At 46.5% G+C, this 21,564-nt stretch overlaps 1 protein-coding gene across 1 annotated transcript in view; it reads right to left on the bottom strand.

Moving 5' to 3' along the window:
• The window catches only part of STON2 (stonin 2), a 144,604-nt gene that overhangs the window by 56,997 nt on the left and 66,043 nt on the right, over positions 1-21,564 (bottom strand). The window contains exon 4 of the mRNA XM_080665585.1: positions 21,043-21,240. Coding sequence (XP_080521711.1) covers positions 21,043-21,240 — 198 coding nt within the window. The remainder of the gene's footprint in view (positions 1-21,042; positions 21,241-21,564) is intronic.

The raw sequence follows: 21,564 nt of genomic DNA, 5'->3' as shown, positions 1-21,564 counted from the left end.
TGTGGGATTAGACATAGCTTTTATTTTTCCTTCTTAATATGCCTTTTAGTGTTCTAACAATGTTTTATACTGAAATGCTTAAAATTAAAACTGATAGAGTTTTTTTAAAGATGTGAGGAAAGCTGCCACATGCATTTGTTTGTTTGCTTGTTTATTTATTAATTTTCCACTGGGTAACCCACTTCAGTGCCTGCTGCCTAGGGACAGGGGCCAGGCAATAGTTCCAGGCCACAGTTTGCTCTGGCGTGGGGCACTATGAGAGGCCCAGGGGGCCAGACCTGCCCTAAATTGCACCTATTTTAGCCTAACAACATTGCTCACCATGGCACTAGGTATTTAGGGAGACAGTGCCCGCCCTCTCATTTATCTTCACCCACACTGCACTCCAACAATGGGTCACTAGGACATGATTGGTGCCTAATTATTTCAGGTATGCTGGTTTTATTTTCCCAGATTAGCTCCCCCAGGGCAGGAATTGCCTCCTTTCACACCATCTGTTAGCCCCTATTCAAAAACCCACCTTGCCCCAAGATTGGCTGTCCTTACAGGCAGAACTATGCAATGTACCTCTCTCCACCGTTCTGGAAAACAAGCCATAACAAGCTGCCTAATGGTTATCTTAGGGCAAGGAAGGAAGCAGAAGAGACGATGATTAAGGGTCTGCTTCATCATTTCCTATTGGTTCACCCTGAAATGGCGCTGCCAAGACTGCAGGGCAAAGCCTGCACCTGTGGCCAAGATCCACGGGGAGGCACCGGCACCTGGGAGCAGATGTGTGCGTGCTGCGCGCTGGCAGATGTATGCCACCCAGAGGCTGGAGCAAACGAAAGCCTTCTCGGTGACTTCTAGAATTCTATTGTCCCTGCCTGACTGTCCGGGTGCTTTGGATACATGCTGGAAGCAACAAGGGGAATTTGACCTCATACATCTTTGGAAAAGTGGATAGACACTGTCAGACACTGTGCTAACTTCTTTATAACTGCTCTTCTATTGATTCCACTCGGAGGCTCTACCAGGTAGTACTGGCCCTGTTTCAGTGGTGGGGAAACTGTCTCGAAAAGACAGAGCTAGGATTGGATCTCAGGTCTTGTTGACTCAGCACAGACTTTCTGCATGACCACAGTTCAACACAATTGGGAGGGAGGAGAGAGAGAGAGAGAGAGCTCAAGCAAAATGGCTAGTTCCTAGCCATTTCTCTCCCAGAGCTGCAGCCATTGCTCACCAATATAGGCAATGAATTTTGACGAAGACCCTCAAATGATTCGACAAAGCCAGCCTCTACGCATATCTGTGGCCTTGGACAGAAGAGAAAGAGAGAACTCCCTTGAGGCCACCAAACTAGGCTTAACAGCTGCACTCTCCCTCCTCTGGGTGCAGAGCAGCTAAGGGGGGGGGGGGGGGTTAGAGCCCTGGAAACCAAACAAAAGGCTCCCCGGAGCCCACCTCCTAGCCCAGGGGTGGGCAAACTTTTTGACTTGAGGGCCACAATGGGTTCTTAAACTGGACCGGAGGGCCAGGGCCGGAACAAAAGCATGGATGGAGTGTTTGTGTGAACTAATATAAATTCAAAGTAAAGGAGCAGAGGGGAGAGCAAGAGAACCAGATAGAACAGCCGGATCCGGCCACGGGCTGTAGTTTGCCCAAGGCTGTCCTAGCCTCACCAGCCAGACACTGGGAAGGGGAAGGGAGCCCCGCCCGCCTTCACTCCTCAACAAAGTAATAAAGATTTGGCCTGTCATCTCCCAGGGAGCAGGGACCAAGGCTGGCTGTCTGATTTTTCTTCTCCACATGGCAGATCTGCCTTTGAAACAAAAAGTCAGCAATAAAATGGGTCATAAACATGTATATGGGGTTACAGCCCCCTTCGAGTAGGGGAGGGAATTCTCCCAGCCCACAGGCCTGACAAAACCAAACTCCCAAGTTCCTGGGTGTCACCACAAGGTGGGGGAGGGGGAGGTTGGTGGAGGCCACACTCTCACTGTGTGGCTGCCCCTCGCGGCACTCTTTAGGCCAGATCCTCCCCGGCCTCAAAGTTATAGGCTTATTTGCAAATGAGGATATCCAGCTGACTTTACAGATTTGGGATGATTCTGGAAAAAGTCACATTCACACACTCTAAAATGTTCAAGTATCTAGCACATGCATGACCAAAAAATGTACTTTAAATACATCATAACTAAGCACTAGTTTTGAAATTAGCAAAGAAAATTGAACCACTGCCTTGTTAGACTTATTTTATTTATGCTTTTTAAAATCTCTCTTTTGGGGATAGAAATTCCAGGGAAGCAGTCATCATTATACAGATATTAAAAATATTTTACTGTTGAGGTCTCCAAATGGGCTTGAGTATATTAAACCTGCTTCAGTGCCTTGAAATGATTTTGTCATCTCTGTAGAACCAGCTGAACTGCAAACTGTTCACATAAAGAGTTGACCAGTAAACTGTCTTTGGGACTAAAGATGTTTAGCTCTTTTTTTCTTTTTTAAAATCCTCACCCAAGGACATGTTTCTTATTGATCGAGAGAGAGAGAAACATCGATGTGAGAGAAACATTGATTGGTTGCCTCCCATACACAGCCCGACCAGGGATGTAACCCATAACCTAGGTATGTGCCCTGACCAGGAATCTAACCCGCAACCCTTTCAGTGCACTGGACAATGCTCCAACCAACTGAGCCACCTGACCAGGGCTAGCTCTTTTCAAATAGGGAAGAAACTGTCATATGGGAAAAAGATTAGATTTATTCTTTATGGATCCAAGATATGGTGATAATAATAATTATTATTATTATTTTCCTGGAAGAGCTGACATCTTAGTAAGCACATCCATAATATCAAGCAGTTTTCTAAGAGCATTACATATATTTTTATTCATCTTCACAACTCTATGAAATTATTACTGTGATTGTTCTAATTTTGTAGATGAGGATACTGAAGCTCAGAAAAGGTAGGTGTCTTCTGCAAGGACAAACGGCTGAAAATTAGGGAAGCCACTGCTCAAGCTGGGCAGCGGCCGAAGGGCCAATGGGTAGATGGTAACACTGCCTGCACATGGGATGGGCTGCCTTCCCAGAGAGCGCGCCTTCCAACCGAGAGTCGTTCAAGCAGCAGCGGTGGTAGTGAGAGCACTGGAGGTACCATGTAGGGGAAGGTGGGCTTGGAGAAGACTCAGGTCAAGGGCCAAATCCAGCAACGCGACATACCTGGGCAGAAGGTAGTGGAAATGGACACTGGGGGTTATTTAAAAATGTGGAATGAGGCCCTGGCTGATTTTGCGTAGTGGTTAAAGCGTCGGTCCTTGGACCAAAGGGTCTTGGGTTCGATTCCCAGTCAAGGGCATATACCTCAGTTGCAGGTTTAATCCCGGTGTGTGCGGGAGGCAACGAATTGATGTCTCTCTCTCTCTCTCTCTCTCTCTCTCTCTCTCGCTCTCGCTCTCGCTCTCGCTCTCGCTCTCTCCCCCCCCCCCTTCTCTCCTCCTCCCTCCCTTCCACTCTGCACTCTGGCTGAAAATCAATGGGAAAAAATATCCTTGGGTGATGATTAAAAAAAAAAAAGGAAAGAAAAAGTGGAATGAGGGCAGCTTAACAATGGAAAGGAGATTATGCCGGTCCTTCCAAGGTTCAGGAAATTAGGGCCACAGAGAGAAAAGGAGAAAACAGGCTATTTTAGGACAAGGATTTATAAGAGGCTGAATGAAAAGGTAGAGAAGGGAGAATTACTTTCTCACCATCTACAAAGGTTTGAAAGATATAAGATGACTCATGATGGAGTGAATGAATGAACTAGTGAGTGAGGCAGAGGGGCTGTGACCTCAGATGGATGGTCAGCAGTGATAGCAGGGCTGAGGGAGACCATGGGTCAGGAGGGGTAGGGGCTATATCAGTGACAGGAAAGGAGGTGACTGTTGGAATTTTCCCAAGGTTTCAAGTCCTAGTCCCAAGGGTATAACTGGAATATTAGTGTGAGAATGTGAAAATCATGTGAGCTTGAGAGGAGACAACATATATAAAAGTATCTGATGGTACCTGGCAGTTATAGTTGCTCAATAACCTTAGGTTGAAACTGAAGTATTATTTTTTATTTGTGTGTGTGTATATATATATTAATTGATTTCAGAGAGGAAAGGAGAGGGAGAGAGAGAGAGAAATATCAATGATGAGAGAGAATTATTGATTGGCTGCCTCCTGCATGCCCCCCACTGGGTATCGAGTCCGGAACCCAGGCATGTGCCCTTGACTGGAATTGAACCCAAGACCCTTCACTCCGCAGGCCGATGCTCTATCCACCAAGCAAAACCAACTAGGGCTGAAACTGAAGTGGAGTCACATGAACCTTGAGAAATTTTCTCCTTACTGTTGCCTTTTGTTTTTCAGCCAAATATTTACTATATACTATGGCAGCCAATGTGTTTGAGATAATTTAATATGAACCAGACATTGTCATGGCTTTTACCCTCAAGGCACAGCCACAGATACATAGTGCAATCTGGTGGTGACTATTCACTGGTTCAGCAGATAATTACTGAGCACCTACTATACTATGTTCCAGGCAGTTGGCGATACACTAGTGACAATCAAAAAGTCCTGTGCACATGGAGTTCATGTGGCCAATCAATGAACAAACACTCAGTAACAGACTACTGTTATCAAGTGGGATTAAGTGCAATGGAGAAAAATAAAGCAGGTTAGAGAGACAGAGTCAGTTGGGCACAGGCGGCCCTATGTTAGATGGGATGATCTGGGAAGGCCTTTGTGAGGAGGTGACAGGTGGGCAGTGAGGGAATGCCTTCCAGTCAGAAGGAATAGCAAGAGAAAGAGCCCTGAGGCAAAGAACAGCAAGTGGCCAGCGGAACATGCACCTCCGTTTCCCACCTGCCATCGGAATGGAGGAGACTCTGAGGATGCAGATAACTTGGGTCCCTGAACTCTGGAGCTCAGCACCCTGTCACCGCCCTGCACGCACACTGAGTGAATGAGAAATGAACCTGAACTGTGTTGAGCCACTGAAATTGCGGAGCTGTTACAGCAGTAAGCCTCCTGGGTAAGGATATTACATAAATTGTTTACATATAATTAATAGATATTAATATATAATATAAAGCACATTACATGATATTAATCTTTAATGTGTGTTATATAATACACATTAATATATGAATTGGTATATTAATATCCCTAGTACCAATATTAATTTTGGTAGCAGAAAAATGAGCAAATCACTGGAACTTAATCAGCCTTCATTTCCTCCTTTTTGAGAAGGGAGGACTTTGTTCTGCTTATGTTACAAGTTATAATGAAGAATGAATAAAATTATGCATTTGAAAGCTTGCTGAAAACAAGTGTGTTTTTCACCTGAAATACAATGATCAAAATTGCTGTTCTACACATCTGCATCAATTTCCTTAGGCCAAGTTCATGGCTTTACTTTCAGTGAGGACTAGGTGGTTTTTCTTTATTCCCAAACAGAAAAAACTTACCCTGAGTCCCAGCATCTGCCTCTGTGTTGATATGATTGGAACAGATAGGACCTGAAAAGCATTTGCTGGGACAGTTCTTTTTGGCACAAGATGGGAGATGGATGGGTGGTGGATACATTAAAATGTAAATTCAAAGATAACGGATACATTTTTAAAAATAAAGATATAAGTTCTTTGTGTTAAAGACTTTTTTATGTTTCCTCACTTTATGTTTATTTTCCCAAGATGTGGTCCTGAATTCTATTTCCGGAGGGTCAAGGGGAGTGAAGCCAGACAGATGTGTTGATGACCCAAACCGTCCCCACTGGGAAACGGGCCTCACTGAATGCTGGCAGTGCAGCGGCAATGAGAGCATCCGGGCGTGTGAAGAGGCGCAGATGTGCCCACTCACACGCAACTCCAGGCAGCTCTTGGGATTTCTTCTATTCTCTTCTGGGCAGCGCTACCGTGCATTCAGTAACAAACATCCCAACGACCCCATGTTTAAGTGGGTGAGGTCAGATACTTTCAATGAATGTCACCTCTTCCTTTCAGAATGAGTGACATCAATCTAAATAAATTATGCCACGGGACTAGATAACCCCAGCATCTCGGTGGCTGACAATGACAAGATTTCTTTCTCCCGTTACATCCCTGGAGAATTAGCTCCAGCTCTGTTCTACATCACTCCAGGGCCCCGGTTGAAAGAGGAACCCCCGTCCATGACATCAATCCCCAGCCTGTGTGGGCACTGCCCTAAGACTCCAGGTGTAGGCTCACATAACGTACGTCTAAGTATTTAGAAGTGTAGACCAAGATAAAAACTGTGAAATAAAGTATGCCCTCTCCTCCTTGGCCAATATAGGTTCATAACAACCCAGAAGGTTAAAATGGTATTGCAAATTCTTGGACTCCTTGGAGCTCCAGGCAGAAACATCCCCATGCAGGGAGAAGTGGCCCCTGGCCTGAGGCCAGCTCCCTTTCCGCTCCCTCCCCTACCCTGCTCCATCCTGCACTGTCAAGGCTGCGCTGTCCACCATCCAAGCTCAATTTCCAGCCCTGCAGGCCTCGGGGCACCCCGAGCAGGGTGCGCTGCACTCAGATGCATAGATCCAGGAGGGCCTGGAAGCAGGCTGCGCAGTCTGTGCAGACGACTCTGGAGTTCTGGGTATGTGGACTGGGATCCAGGAGTGAGGAGTAGGGGCGCATGAAGCCAGAGGAGTACCTGGACAGGGTCCAAGCAAGGGTCTGAGGGCAGCAGGTGGGCGGTATGGGTGACCTAGACAAAGGGGAAAAGGCATGCGGTGGAAACACATGGAAACGGATGCTGGGAAGTGTCACTTCCACCTGCATGTCACTGGCCCGAAAGTGAGTCACATGGCCAAGCCTGATGTCCACGGGGCAGGAATATCATCCTGTTGTCTGGGGGCCTACAGCATAGGGAGGGACAGTGAATATTTTGACCAGTGATATTATCTTCTTTCCTCAGACACCAGTACTGAGGGTGGAAGGAAGGAGGGAAAAACCCAGGGGTGGAAAATACAGATTACGAGCCCACAACTGGTTGCTGTCTACATGCAGAAAAATGACACAGTGCCTTGCAAATAGCAGGCACTCAGTAGAAGGTGGGGGAACCGGATTGAAATATGACAGTGTGGAAAATGCCCCCACAATCCCAGCATCCTCTGTGGGAAGAGGACAATTACTTGGCAAAGGGAAAACAGTAAGTCTCCCGGGATACATTCTGGCTCAAACTAATAATGTGTTGCTTGAGGCGACCAATTTGTACAAACAAACCAATCGTGAAGAGGAGGAGGAGGAGGCAATTTGTGAAAGTGAACCTGGCAGTTTCTGCCTCCCCCTCCCCAGGTTCCCCGCCCCTCTCTCCTGGGGAAAAATTGTCCTCCTGATTCCAATTCTGCAGAAAAATACCTTATACACAAGTGGTTTCACAAAGCACATCGAGTGAGCCCACCCTTCAGTCAATGAAAACTGAAAGAATGAAAGACACTGCCTTTCTGTAAAGGTGGGTTATAAAAATTGGCCAAGGACATAAAATGGAACTTCTTCTGGGTTTGATTTAGCTCTTTTTCCACAACTTTAAAAATTTTTCTTCCCATAGACTAAATCCTAATTCTAAAATTTGAAAACTACATTATATTGCTCTCATCCTAATGGCTACTACTCATTATATTCCAGGACTTCGTGTACCTGGTCTCATAGAACCCTGGAAACAAACGTGCAAGCTCAGGGTGATCCTTATTATTTCCGTTCTATAGTTGAGGAAACTAAAGGTCGTTGAGGTTAAATGATTTGCCCAATATCACAGAGCAGGGAGTAGCAGAGCTGGTGTCTGACCCTGGTCTGTCCAACTCAGATTACTAGAGCTATCCATTATACCACACCACTTCCTGCAGAGAATGGGCACCTAGCATTGTGCGGTGCAAGGTTAAACACAAGCACGTGGCTCCTTCACGGAGAAAAGCCTAGCCTACTCCATCCACAGCAAAATAGCCAGCAGCCACCCCTCAAATAGGCCAGCCCGCAAACAAACACACCTAGCATGAAAGAATATTTCAAAATAGCTCCAGTAACATATTTCTTTCTAAATAAAAATATTTTCATTCTTATTTTTTCTGAGTTTCAGAGGGATCCCATGATTATTATAAATAATTCATATCCCATAGAAATAAATGTAGTAAGGAATGAAAGTCCACTACCTCAGAATAATCAATATTAGCTGCTCGGGATATAGTCTATCAAAATTTTTTCTACATATTTAGGAACAGAAATGTATGTACGTGTACACACACACACACACACACACACACACACACACATACTAATGTAACAAAACTATATGTAGGCCAATATAGCAAAACTATTATACATGCTATTGTGAATTTTTCAATTCACAATATAACGGGAGCACTTGCCGTGGCTGCATAGCATTCCATTTTAATTGCTATTTGGTTGGACATTTGGTTTTGTTTGTTTGCTTTTGCTAATATAAACAGTGCTGCATTGCATGCACAGGCATGTGTCTAATTATTTCCTGGGGATAAGGCAACAGTCTAAATGTGTGACATTTAAACTGGCACCGATGGCCAGAATGACCTCTAGAAATGTCTTTCCACAGTCCTTGCATGCAAATTCCCAACTCTCCAACCAACACTGCGCAGTCTAATTCCTTTAAACTCCGCTGATTATGGGGATTAATCACCTTTTTACATCACTTCTTTGCATTTCTTCTTGTGACTTTTGAACTGTCATGTAAGCCAGTGAGTCTGGCAGGATAAAGCAGGCCCCTGGTGAGCCAGCAGGCCACTGTGCAGATAAGCAGGTGAACAGGCTGACCGAGGGGTTTGTCAAGCATGAACGGCTCCTTTCTCCTGACTCTAGCTATGGGAAGTAGGCTGAAAGTGGAGTGTCAAACCCCAGATCCAGTCTCTACACCAAGTAGCACGCTGATGATGCCTCCAGAAAGATGACACCGATGGTTTAGTGCAGGGGTGGGCAAACTTTTTGACTCGAGGGCCACAATGGGTTCTTAAACTGGACCGGAGGGCCAGAACAAAAGCATGGATGGAGTGTTTGTGTGAACTAATATAAATTCAAAGTAAAGGAGCGGAGGGGAGAGCAAGAGAACCCTCCGCTCTTTCGGCTCCGCAGGCCGGATAGAACAGCCGAACGGCCCGGATCCGGCCCACGGGCCATAGTTTGCCCATGGCTGGTTTAGTGTCAGTGAGGCTATTCTGTGCAGAGAAGGAGGGGGCTTTACTAGTAAGTGGTGTTTGTCTAGTACAGTGGTCGGCAAACTCATTAGTCAACAGAGCCAAATATCAACAGTACAACGATTGAAATTTCTTTTGAGAGCCAAATTTTTTAAACTTAAACTTCTTCTAACACCTCTTCTTCAAAATAGAAAATAGACTCGCCCAGGCCGTGGTATTTTGTGGAAGAGCCACACTCAAGGGGCCAAAGAGCCGCATGTGGCTCGCGAGCCACAGTTTGCCGACCACTGGTCTAGTATTATGGGCTGAATTGTGTATCCTCAAAATTTACATGTTGCGTCTTCACCCCAAGTGCCTCAGTATGTGACTATATGTGGAGACAGGGTCTCTAGAGAGGTAGTGAAGTTAAAACGAGGTCATTAGGATGGCCCCAACCCAGTATGATTGTCATCAGAGGAAGCAATGACGACAGAGACACACAAAGGCAAGAAGACCGGGTGAAGAATCAGGAAAGAGGCCTCCAAAGAAACCAACTTTGCTCACATACCTTGATCTAGGACTTCTAGTCTCAGGATTGTGAGGAAATAAATTCCTGTCGTTTAACCCAGTCTATGGTTCTTTGTTAGGGCAGCTCCAGTAAACTAATACACACAGCATTCCACATGAGACTAAGGAAAAGTCAGGTGCCCATTTCACCGAAAAAGAGGCGGCGGAGCACCCTTGGTGCTACCATTGGAAAGGGCTGACATCTCATTGATGTTTGCAACCTGCATAGAGCACTGATTTGTGTTTCCAGATGAACCCCAAGGTGGTAACATGAACTTGTCCTTGAGACTCATGGCAGATGTGAATTCTACCAGGCAGCTGCCCTTTTACAACTGTGTGACCTGTTTCCTCATCTGACCCAAGGGCCTGTGTGAACTCATTCTCTCCCTGGAAACAAACATGAAAAACTTTACTCTAACATTAACGAGGAGCTTTTTAAAGCTCTAAGCCAGTGGTTCTCAACCTTTCTAATGCCGCAACCCTTTAATACAGTTCCTCATGTTGTGGTGACCCCCAACCATAAAATTATTTTCGTTGCTACTTGATAACTGTAATCTTGCTACTGTTATGAATCGTAATGTAAATATCTGTGTTTTCCGATGGTCTTAGGCGACCCACAGGTTGAGAACCGGTGCTGTAGAGCCTAAGACCATCGGAAAACACAGATATTTACATTCCAATTTATAACAGTAGCAAAATTAGTTATGAAGTAGCAACAAAAATAATTTTATGGTTGGGGGTCACCACAACATGAGGAACTGTATTAAAGGGTCGCGGCATTAGGAAGGTTGAGAACCACTGCTCTAAGCAGTTGAGAATGGAAGGAAGAGATGCCCCTGAGGTAAAGGAAGGTGGGTGAGAAGAGATGCCAGGAAGATGGACTGTGGCTCATTGTAAGAGCCCCCAAAGGGAATCAGAAAGACCCAGACCTTGCCCCACAGGCTTTGGGACCAAGGAAATGTCTGATCCCAAACACATGAGCTTCAGTCAAGAGACTTTCTAGGACCACAGCTCACTGATGTGGCAAACCTATTATTAAGGGGGAAAAAAATGTTTTCTTGCCCTTGCCGTTTTGGCTCAGTGGATAGAGCGTTGGCCTGCAGACCAAAGGGTCCCAGGTTCAATTCCAGTCAAGGGCACATGCCTGGATTGCGGGCTCAGTCCAACGAGCAGGAGGCAGCCAATCAAGGATTCCCTGTTATCATTGATGTTTCTATCTCTCTCTTCCTCTCCCTTCATCTCTGAAATCAATCAAAATATGTATTTTTTTAAATGTGTTTTTTTTGGCTCTGAGGGTTTCCATCTCCATTGGTTCCACTGCTTTTGACTTTTTCATAAGTGAACTGAATTCTCAAGAAAGAGGATCTATTGTTTAATTGGGGGCCGGGGATGGGGGAGAAGGAGAAGATGAAAACGTTCAAAAAGAAGGAAATGAAAAATAACCAGTTGTGCCTGGCCAATCTCTCAGGTTTTTAAATGATTCACACACTGGGTGAGGGACAAGGAATTACAAGGCCTGGCTCTGTGGCTAAAAGTCTCTAGGCCTCGGCTTCCTCACCTGGAAAATGGAGAAATCCTACTAAATAATCTCTTATATTTCTTCTAACTTTAAAGATCTGTGACTCCAAACCAATCACTGTGGTCCTAAACCAAGTAAGAAAACATCTATTTCCAGAGGTTTCAGGGCTAATGACAATAAATACTTGGGAGGGGACTCTGCCAGCCACTACGGTTTGGGCACCTCTGTCAGCGGATACTTTGTTGAGTCAGAGTTAACATCTTTTACTGAGAAAAAGGCACAGCTCAGAATTCTTTCTGAAGCCTGAGTTTGCCGGGTCTTGAATGGTTTGCACGAGAGCTTCAGTGAGCAATTCCTAATCTCACTTAAAGCAGTGATGTTGGATAACTCACCTGGGAAGCTACTTAAAGTGGGAAAACCCATCCTTCAAAGAGGAATTTGATGACCTACATTTAAAACATTCAGCAGAATAATTAAAAATTATGACCAAAGGAACTCTTTTCTATTTTTCTCAACTCTCTTTCTAGACTTGAGTCCTTGGGATTAAGGTATTTTGAGGCAAGCTTTTCTTCTTTTCTGAGGTGGGAGGCAAGGGCATAATACTGATGTAATGTGACCAAAAGAGGAAATATAACTAAAAATGTTCATTGGACACCTCCTCGGGCCCAGGCATGGTGCTGGAGACCAGACTGTAGGGACAATGCAAACTGGAAAACCCCACTGTTGCCCTGGAGGCCCTGAGTTTGATGGGGAGATAAATCCATGCAAAGAACATGCCTCTCAAAGGTTGAACAGATGGTACAGGGACCACAACCTAGCAGGGGTGGGCAAACTTTTTGACTCGAGGGCCACAATGGGTTCTTAAACTGGACCGGAGGGCCAGAACAAAAGCATGGATGGAGTGTTTGTGTGAATTAATATAAATTCAAAGTAAAGGAGCGGAGGGGAGAGCAAGAGAACCCTCCGCTCTTTCGGCTCTGCGGGCTGGATAGAACAGCCGAACTGGCCGGATCCGGCCCGCGGGCCATAGTTTGCCCATGGCTGACTAGAGTAAAACTCAGGAGAGAACCTACTCAGGATTGTAGCTGGGAGAAAGAATTTTTTAAATAAGTTAACTTATTTTTGTCTCTCAAGCAAAATATACTCAAAGTTAAAAATAATCATAAAATACTAAAGTGCCTTACTCTGGCCAGCATTGCTCAGTGATTAGAACATCTGTGCACCAGAGGGTCTTGGGTTCGATTCCCAGTCAAAGGCACATACATGGGTTGTAGGTTTGATCCCCAGCCCTGGTCGGGGCATGTGCAGAAGGCAACCAATCGATGTGTCTCTCTCACATTGATGTTTCTCTCCCTCCCCCCTTCCACTGTCTAAAAATCAATGGAAAAATATCCTCAGGTGAGGATTAATTAAAAAAACAACAACAACAACACAAAAAACACGCTAATTGCTGTTTATTGGGAATTTGGGCCCCGGAGTCTGTCTAATGCTCTTCCAGCTGCAGGAGGATTACAATAGAACAGCAGAGACACGTGCTACCCGTGGTAAAGAGGCATGCAGCCCGGGGCTGCTCTCATATCATCACCCTTCACCAATAATGAACGACAGGAGAAACCTTCTGAGAATCTAAAAAGTTCTTCTTGCAAAAATTGGGTTCTCAAGTCCATGTCTTTCTACCCAGCATAAACACTTGTTTCTGAGGGAAAAAATGAGTCCAAAATCCCTGGGGATATCCCACTGCTCTGGCAGAATTCCACTGTGATCAATTAAATGAAAATAAATCAAGAACATCTGGTCTATATTTGTTTTTAAGACCCTGAGGGTTTAGATTCAAAGAAAGTTTGGGAAAATGTAATCTTAGGTCTGCTGAATCTAGAATTTAAAAACACAATAAAAGGCCCAGAGGTACAACAGAGCCTGAGACAAAGTAAGGCTAGCTTTGTACATCCAGGAAAGTTTGGCAAAATATCTCTTTCTGGTTTCTCAACACTTTAGCAATGGCCTGCACTTACAAGTCAATTTGGCCAATTGATGTGTGTTTGGGTTTCTGTACCAGGTGACCAGATGGGCAGTATGGGTTCAAGAAAGACTAAATTTACATTAATACATATATACACATATATACACATATAAATATATGTATACACATATATGTATAAATTCTACATATACATACATATAATTTCAGGACTTTTCAAAGTCCTTAATAAGCTGATAGATGCTATGAATCTCCAACAGAAGGGACACAGTATGACCTAATGCACTGGCCCCCAGCATCCGGGCTTTTCTTGGGCTGCTCCCTGGGACACACTTGGGAGGAATGCTGGACTCTTAACCCAATGAGACACAGATGTCTGCGATGCAGATGACACCACCTGCACCTTCACTGAGTTCATTCATGGATCCGTTCACCAGACAATTATTACACACCTGCTATGTGCTTCACCCAGCCTTGTCATTCCTCACTAATGCATACAGCCTGAGCATTCTCATCCCACACTTAAATCTTCACTTTTCTTATGCTTAAAAAAAACCCAAATGGAAGCCCACCACTTAACAGCTGCTTGAACTACTGCAAACATTTCTGTGCTCTCTCTTTCCTGGTTGCAATGGCTTCAAAGGCAGAGGCTTATCTTTGTTCCCTCCATCCTCTTGCTGTTTACCCACGCGTATAAAACTAGCAGCATCACAGAGCTGCTCAGCTGTCAGTATGACAGGGTGGGCCTGTCAGCTAGGAAAAGGGGACCCTGGGAGATAGGGGTGAAAGACAAAGCAAGTATCATTAGGAATCTTGCCTGTTCCCAGTCCTCCTGCCATTGGCTCTGGGGAGCTGAACCCCAGAGCAAATATCAGCACTGCTCCCAGCTCTGTCCCACACCTATGGCTTAGCCAAGGAGAGGGGATTTGTTTGCCTGCCTTCTCTTAATAATCCCCTTGGTGAGAAATGAGAAAAAAGTGGGGGGCTGATCACAGAGTCTTTTCCTCCACAATTATGCTGGGATCCGGAAGGCCCTGTGGGGCTGCCAACTGCCCTGCGCCCCATGAGGAGCAACAGCTCAGAGCAATGGGCCAAGGTAAACAGGCTGGGCAGGGCCTCCGTAATCGCTCTCCACGCAGGAGATGAATCACAGAGCACCTTCCTGGTGGCTTCCTCACACACTGCTACCAGAGAAAGCCCAGGATACCTGGGCCAAGGGAGCAACTCTTCACCCCCTACTTCCCTCCTCAAGGCACAGTGAGGGAGGCGGGAAGGGGGACAGATAAATGACAAGTCTCTCTAAGGCAGTTCTCCCCAAAGGCCCCCAAGCTGTTAGCACAGAAACCAATTACACTGAAGTCTCCGCAGGCCTCTGCATTGACATGTGGCTCGCTGCTGAGAGCTGCAAAGCCCTTCTGGGACCCCACCCCACCACGCTTGTCAATGACAGTCCTCTTTGGGACAAGAAAGGGGTAGGCAGTAACTATCATCCTGTCCCATATCACAGGGAAATGAGACCCAGAGCTATTCAGTTGGGGATTTTCTTTTAGTCCTACAGCACTTAGCACTGTATGAAGCACCTGTGCACACACGTCGCCCTACCTGGACAGGGATGCTCAGCCCCATTTCACAGATGAGGAATCAGCTCTGGGGAGAGCACTGCCCGAAGGAGACAGACAGATGAGATCTGCTCCAGAGCCTCAGGAGGGTGCAGTTTACCCTGACGGAGCCATCCAGCCTCAAAGGATAGCTCTCTCAGGCCACTGCCACAGACCTGGTGCCGGATTTCTCTGAAGCTCTCAATAGCTCAACTGACAGCATTTATAAATTCCCCACCGCTGGGCAGGTGAATAAATGCCAGAGGTTTCGAAGCACATGGTCATTCTCCTAAACCTTGTTTGTCCTTACCCACCTTCTATCCTGGGATCTTTGAGGGAAATGGGATCTTTTCAAAGTCAGGGCTCCACCCTGGTAACACAGGTCAGGGTGTTCAGAAAGAGCCACATCGGGTTCCCACAGCTGTGGCAGCATCCAGACTGTCCACTCTGCCTGGGGGAGGGCTCTCCAGGTCACCCACCTCAGGGCCTCTCCCTTTCCCAGGGCCCTGGAGACACCATTGGCCACCTCTGGGCCTGGAGGAACAGGTGGAGGTGAGATACAAAGGATGATGCTCCATCATAAGCAGATGGGGGTGCTCCCTAGCACCTGGGCCCACCTGGACCCTTGCCTTAAAAAATCGGGTATTTCTTTCCACAAAGCAGTGCCTAGAAACTTGTTTACATAACACAGTACTGTGGGCACACAGCAGTTATCTGTAAACACTCATATCTAATAAGGAAACATCACCTTATTCCTCAAGCTTTCCTGCTACTCATATTTTTAAAATCCCTTTGATCCTATTTAGGTTAAAAATAATCCCAAGGCAACAACAACTATATATATATATATATATATATATATATATATATATATATATATATATATATTCTCTATAATACCTATCTCTACAGAAGGTCTGAAAGGTAACACAGCAAACTGATATCCATGATAATTCTGGGGACACCACCAGATTTGGGAACCACTGGAAAAGGCTTTGGAACTTGGATTGAAATCCAGGTTTGTCTGTTTCTTAGTCACATTCTCTTAGACCAGTTTCTTAACCTTCCAAAGACTCAGAACCAAAGAGGAAATGGAGAGAATGATAGCTGCCTTGCAGGATTGTTGTAAAGGCCAGAGATAGCACACACCTGGCACACAGTACACAGTGAGTCCTGGCTGTGATTATTCTACTTCTGAGGAGTGGGTGGTTGCCCCAAGGTCACACCTCCAGCCTCCCTGTAGCCATGGGAGAGAACGGAGAGCATCACTCATCACTCTTTAGTCCTGGTTTTGCATCTGTGGCTGTGGAGCGACCCCAGCCTATGGGCCATTTAGATCCTGATGGGGATTAGAGAGTGTTGCTGATTCTCTATTTGCCCACCACCACCCATGACCCTAAACCCACCTGTCGTCACCTGCTCTGTGGCCTGGTGGCTGACCTCTGTGGGCTGCCTCACCAGGTCTCCTGGCCCTTTGGCTTCCAGCTGGATCTGCTGATGGGAAGCACCAGCACAAATCTGGGTATTTATTCCCCACTCTCCCCACCTCGCCAAGTCTCTGACAGTGGCTCTGTCCCTTTTATAGCCAGAGGTATAACAGAGCCTGAGACAAAGTAAGGCTGGCTTTGTAAATCCAGGGAAGTTTGTCAAAATATTTTTTTCTGGTTCCCCAACACTTTAGCAACAGCCTGCATATCCAAGTCAACTTTGCTAGTCGATGTGTGTTTGAGTTTCTGGACCCTGTGGGGCAGCTCCTCTTCCATGATTCTAACTCTTGCTGCCTCTGTAAGCAGTCCCGTCATTACACTCTTTTCAGATAAACCCTTCCAAGGGCTCTATCTGCTTCCTGCCAGGACCCTGACTGAAACAACAGGGCGGAGGCTTTCTCAGTGCCCATTGTAACCCTGTCAGAAAAGATACTAAAAATAACTGGAGACCATTAAAGCTTGGGAGATAGAGTAATAATGTCCAGTTCAGGCTAGGGCTCTGATTTCATCACTGGAACCTCAGGTATTAAAGCAATTTTCACCTAAGTAGAGAGGCCACTGAAAAAAGAGCCTGAAGAGAGACATGCTGACTTTTCCTGCAGCGAGGAGCCCATTCTCCACCTCTCTAACCTAATGAGATCCCTGGGGCAGGTGAGGGAAGAAAATGCATCCTTGAGGATCACTCCAGAGTCCGTGTGCCCTGAACCAATACATCATCCGCGTCCTCTGCAGGAAGGCTTGGCAAGGAGGTCAGGAGCATGGAGAAGCGAGGAGGAGAAGCACAGCCTCAGCTCCTGATAGTGCCCTGCCACCAGGAAATGCTCCCCACGGTGGAGATGGGGGCATGGGGGCATATTTCAGCCACTGACCGCATCATCAGCCACTGACCTGATCATCAGCCATGGGGATCAAGCAGAACTGAGGGAATGTCTGTGAAAACAAAATGCTAGAAAGAACTGTAGCTTATGAAAAGAGAGAGAGACTGTGTTAAACTAGAATTCTTTGCAATATTATCAAATACCAAACTAAATTCTATTTGAACCCTTTCATATCCTATCTAATAAAAGAGAAACATGCAAACTGACCGTACTTCTGCTATGCCCACAAGCCACGCCCACCAACCAATCAGGAGCAAATATGCAAATTAACCCAACCAAGATGGCGGTTAATTTGCATATCCAGGCACAGAGCGAAGACTGAAGACAGCCGTGGTTGGCAAACTGCGGCTCGCGAGCCACATGCAGCTCTTTGGCCCCTTGAGCGTGGCTCTTCCACAAAATACCACGGCCTGGGCGAGTCTAGTAGAAGAAGTTTAAAAAATTTGGCTCTCAAAAGAAATTTCAATCGTTGTACTGTGATATTTGGCTCTGTTGACTAATGAGTTTGCCGACCACTGGAAGACAGCATAGAAGGAAGCCAAGCGCTGCAGAAGGGAGTGAAGCTGCGGAGAAGCAAGCAAGCGGGGCGGCGGAGATGGGAGGGAAGCAGGCGGGCTGCGGAGATGGGAGGAAAGCAGGCTGAGCTGCGGAGATGGGAGGGAAGCAGGCGTGGCGGCAGAGAAGGGAGGGAAGCAGGCGGGGCTGTGGAGATGGAAGGGAAGCAGGTGGGGCAGCAGAGACAGCAGCAGGAAGCCCTATTCTTTTTTTAAAAAATATATTTTATTGATTTTTTTTACAGAAAGGAAGGGAGAGGGATAGAGAGTTAGAAATATTGATGAGAGAGAAACATCAATCAGCTACCTCCTGCACACCTCCTACTGGGGATGTGCCCGCAACCAAGGTACATGCCCTTGACAGGAATCGAACCTGGGACTTTTCAGTCTGTAGGCCGACGCTCTACCCACTGAGCCAAACCGGTTAGGACAGGAAGCCCTATTCTTACAGGAATCTTCCAGCAACGGGCCTCTAGTATATATATATACACACACTATAGGCCCGGTGCATGAAATTCGTGTATGGGGGGAGGGGGATGTGTGTCTCTCAGCCCAGCCTGCACTCTTTCCAATCTGGGACCCCTTGGGGGGTGTCCGACTGCTGGTTTAGGCCTGATCCCACTGTCTGACATCCCTCTCACAATCTGGGACTGCTGGCTCCTAACCACTCACCTGCCTGCCTACCTGACTGCCCCTAACTGCTTCTGCCTGCCAGCCTGATCGCCCCCTAACTGCTCCCCTGCTGGCCTGATCGCCCCCAACTTCCCTCCCCTGCTAGCCTGGTTGCCCCAACTGCCCTCCCTTGCCAACCTGATGGCCTCCAACTGCCCAACCCTGCAGGCCTGGTTGCCCCCAGCTGCCCTCCCCTGCAGGCCTGGTCGCCCCCAGCTGCCCTCCCCTGCAGGCCTGGTTGCCCCCAACTACCCTCCCCTGCCACCCTTGTTGCCCCCAACTGCCCTCCCCTGCCAGCCTGGTCGCCCTTAACTGCCCTCCCCTGCCAGCCTGGTCGCTCCTTACTGCCCTCCCCTGCCGGCCTGGTTCCCACCCAAATGCCCTCCCCTGCAGGCCTGGTTGCCCTCAACTGCCCTCCCCTGCTGGCCATCTTGTGGCAGCCATCTTGTGATTGTGAAAGGGCATTGCGCTAGGGCACGAGGACCACGTAGGCTTTTATTAGTATATATACTGTGTGGTATTGATTGATTCAGCGAGGAAAGGATAGAGAGATAGAGAGATAGAAACATTAATGAGAGAAAATCATTGATCAGCTGCCTCTTGCACACCCCACACTGAGGATCAAGCCCACAACCCGGGCATGTGCCCTCACTGGGAATCTAACCGTGATCTCCTGGTTCAAAGGTCAATGCTCAACCACTGAGCCACGCCAGCTGGGCATGATTAACCCTTTCTCTTTGTAGAACCCCCAATAGTACACAGCATGAGGGCGAATGTTACCCAAGTTTGAAAAATGATTCAGAGACAAATTCCTAAACAACATTTGAGAAGGAAAAACATTATTGGACACACTGGGTAATTTCATCCACAGAGAAACTATCAGTAACTCCATCCCTTTCAAAGGAAAACAATCTCTTGGGCCCAACAACCAAACACACCACATGTTTCCAATGCCGTCCTAACCCTAACACGTAGTATGGCACTTGCCGATGGGCCATATTCCACCCATGCAGCCAGCCAGCATTCCATCCTACACCTACTGGAAATTTAATCAATGAGACCCCGGGATGCTGCATGCTGATGTAAATAGCTCAACTCGGGCCCAACAGAATAAACATAATTGCAAAATGATATGTAGTCTAGACACAGTGGCTAAGTCCTGATTTTTATTCCACTTCACACAACATTTACTTTTTCTCTGCTTAAATCTACCTCCCCTTTGCTGAAGAGGGAAGATCTGCGGGTAGTAGGATGCAAGATTCAATTTTGTGAATATTACTAATAGTTGTTTGTTATCCAAGGAGAAGCGAAATTGACAGAGAACAGCACTTGTACCAAACCGTCAGAAAAAAGAACACATTAAGACATATTGTCGAGTCAGCCCTGTGACCGGGGAGGTCCCGGCATAGGAACTATGATCCCTGTGAGGACCTGCATCTGGAAGAAAGCCACCCCCGAGTTCCTTCCCCGATGCCAGACGATCCAGTTCCTGCTGGTATGTGTCTGTGTCCCCCAAAGCCTCACCCTGGTACTGGAGCTAAGAGGAAGCAGGACCTTGTTTCTTTCGTTTCAATACCAGTGTAACGCCAAACTCATTGAATTGACTGGCTTATTTCACTTGGCATGATAATCTCCAGGTCCATTCACGCTGTCTCAAAAGATGACTATCATCAACAAATCAACAAACAACAAGTGCTGGCGAGGATGTGGAGAAAAAGGAACCCTCGTGCACTGCTGCTGGGAATGCAGACTGGTGCAGCCACTGTGGAGAACAGTTTGGAGTTTCCTCAAAAATTGAAAATGAAACCCATTTGACCCAGATCCCACTTCTAGGACTATATCCCAAGAAATCAGAAACACCAATCAGAAAGGATAGATGCACCCTATGTTCATAGCAGCACAATTTGCAATGGCTAAGATCTGGAAACAGCCTAAGTGCCCATAGCAGATGAGTGGATTAAAAAACTGTGGTACACCTACACAATGGAATACTACGCTGCTGTAAAAAAGAAAGAACTCCTACCATTCACAACAGCATGGATGGACCTGGAGAGCATTATGCTAAGTGAAATAAGCCAGCGGAGAAAGATAAATATCACATGATCTCACTCATTTGTGGAACAACATAAACTGATGAACAAAAATAGATTCAGAGACAGAGAAGCATCAAACAGACCATCAAACCTCAGAGGGAAGGCTAGGGGGTGGGGGTAAGAGATCAACCAAAGGACTTGCATGCATGTATATAAGCATAACCAATGGACACAGACAGTGGGAGAGTGAGGGCATGTGCTGCAGAGTGGGAGCAACCCGGGAGAGGCCAATGGGGGGAAAGGGAGACATGTGTAATACTTCAAACAATAAAGAATAATAATTAAAAAAAAGACATACTGTCAAATGGTTTCCCAATATTGATCATCTTCTAGCCAATCAGCCAATCTGTGTATGTTTTCTTTTCTTCTAACCCAATTTTGAACCACTCAGGAGTCTAGCTTTTTGATTGGATGGTTAAGCCTGACCTTATTCTGCAAACAAAGCTGGCTACGGAGATTTGAAGAAGGGCTACAGGTCACCGAGAGTGATTTGCAAAGCCCTGTGGCTTGGTGCTCCTTCTTACCTGTAGAGTCAGCCCTAGATGCCCTGCCACTCATCTGCTCCTCCGCATTGATGAGCTGCAGGTCTGTGTACGAGGGGCCGCAACTAGGACTACTGGTGTCTTCAGAGTGCGTGGTCCAGCTGCTCTCGGAGGTCAGAGGGCATCTCCCCAGAGAGTTGAAGGAAGGGCATGTCCAGCAGGGCAAGGTCAATGGTAGGCCTGGGGACAGACCACAAACCAAAAGCATACACTTTAAATTATTGTTCTTTGTTTTCCTTCAGAGCTTGTCTTACTTCGATGTTGCTCAGACCCTATGAAATCTCAACTGCTGCACAAGGCAAGGAAGTATGTAGGAAGTACCACTCAATATACTGAGTAGGGAAAAGCAACTGAGACCCCACTGTGAGTCAGTGTCAAATCGATACAACTGAGGTCTCCTGACCCTCAAAACAAAACACAAAATCTTACTAAAGAATATGAGTGACTTTAGGGTCTACTTTTATTTCTAAACTTAGATTTCAGCTTCATTCAAACCCAAACTAC

This window comes from Plecotus auritus, assembly GCF_963455305.1.
Source record: "Plecotus auritus genome assembly, chromosome: 1".
NCBI classification, from domain to species: domain Eukaryota; kingdom Metazoa; phylum Chordata; class Mammalia; order Chiroptera; family Vespertilionidae; genus Plecotus; species Plecotus auritus.
The sequence above is the reverse complement of the archived record's forward strand: the minus strand, read 5'-3'. Positions and strand labels throughout refer to the sequence as shown.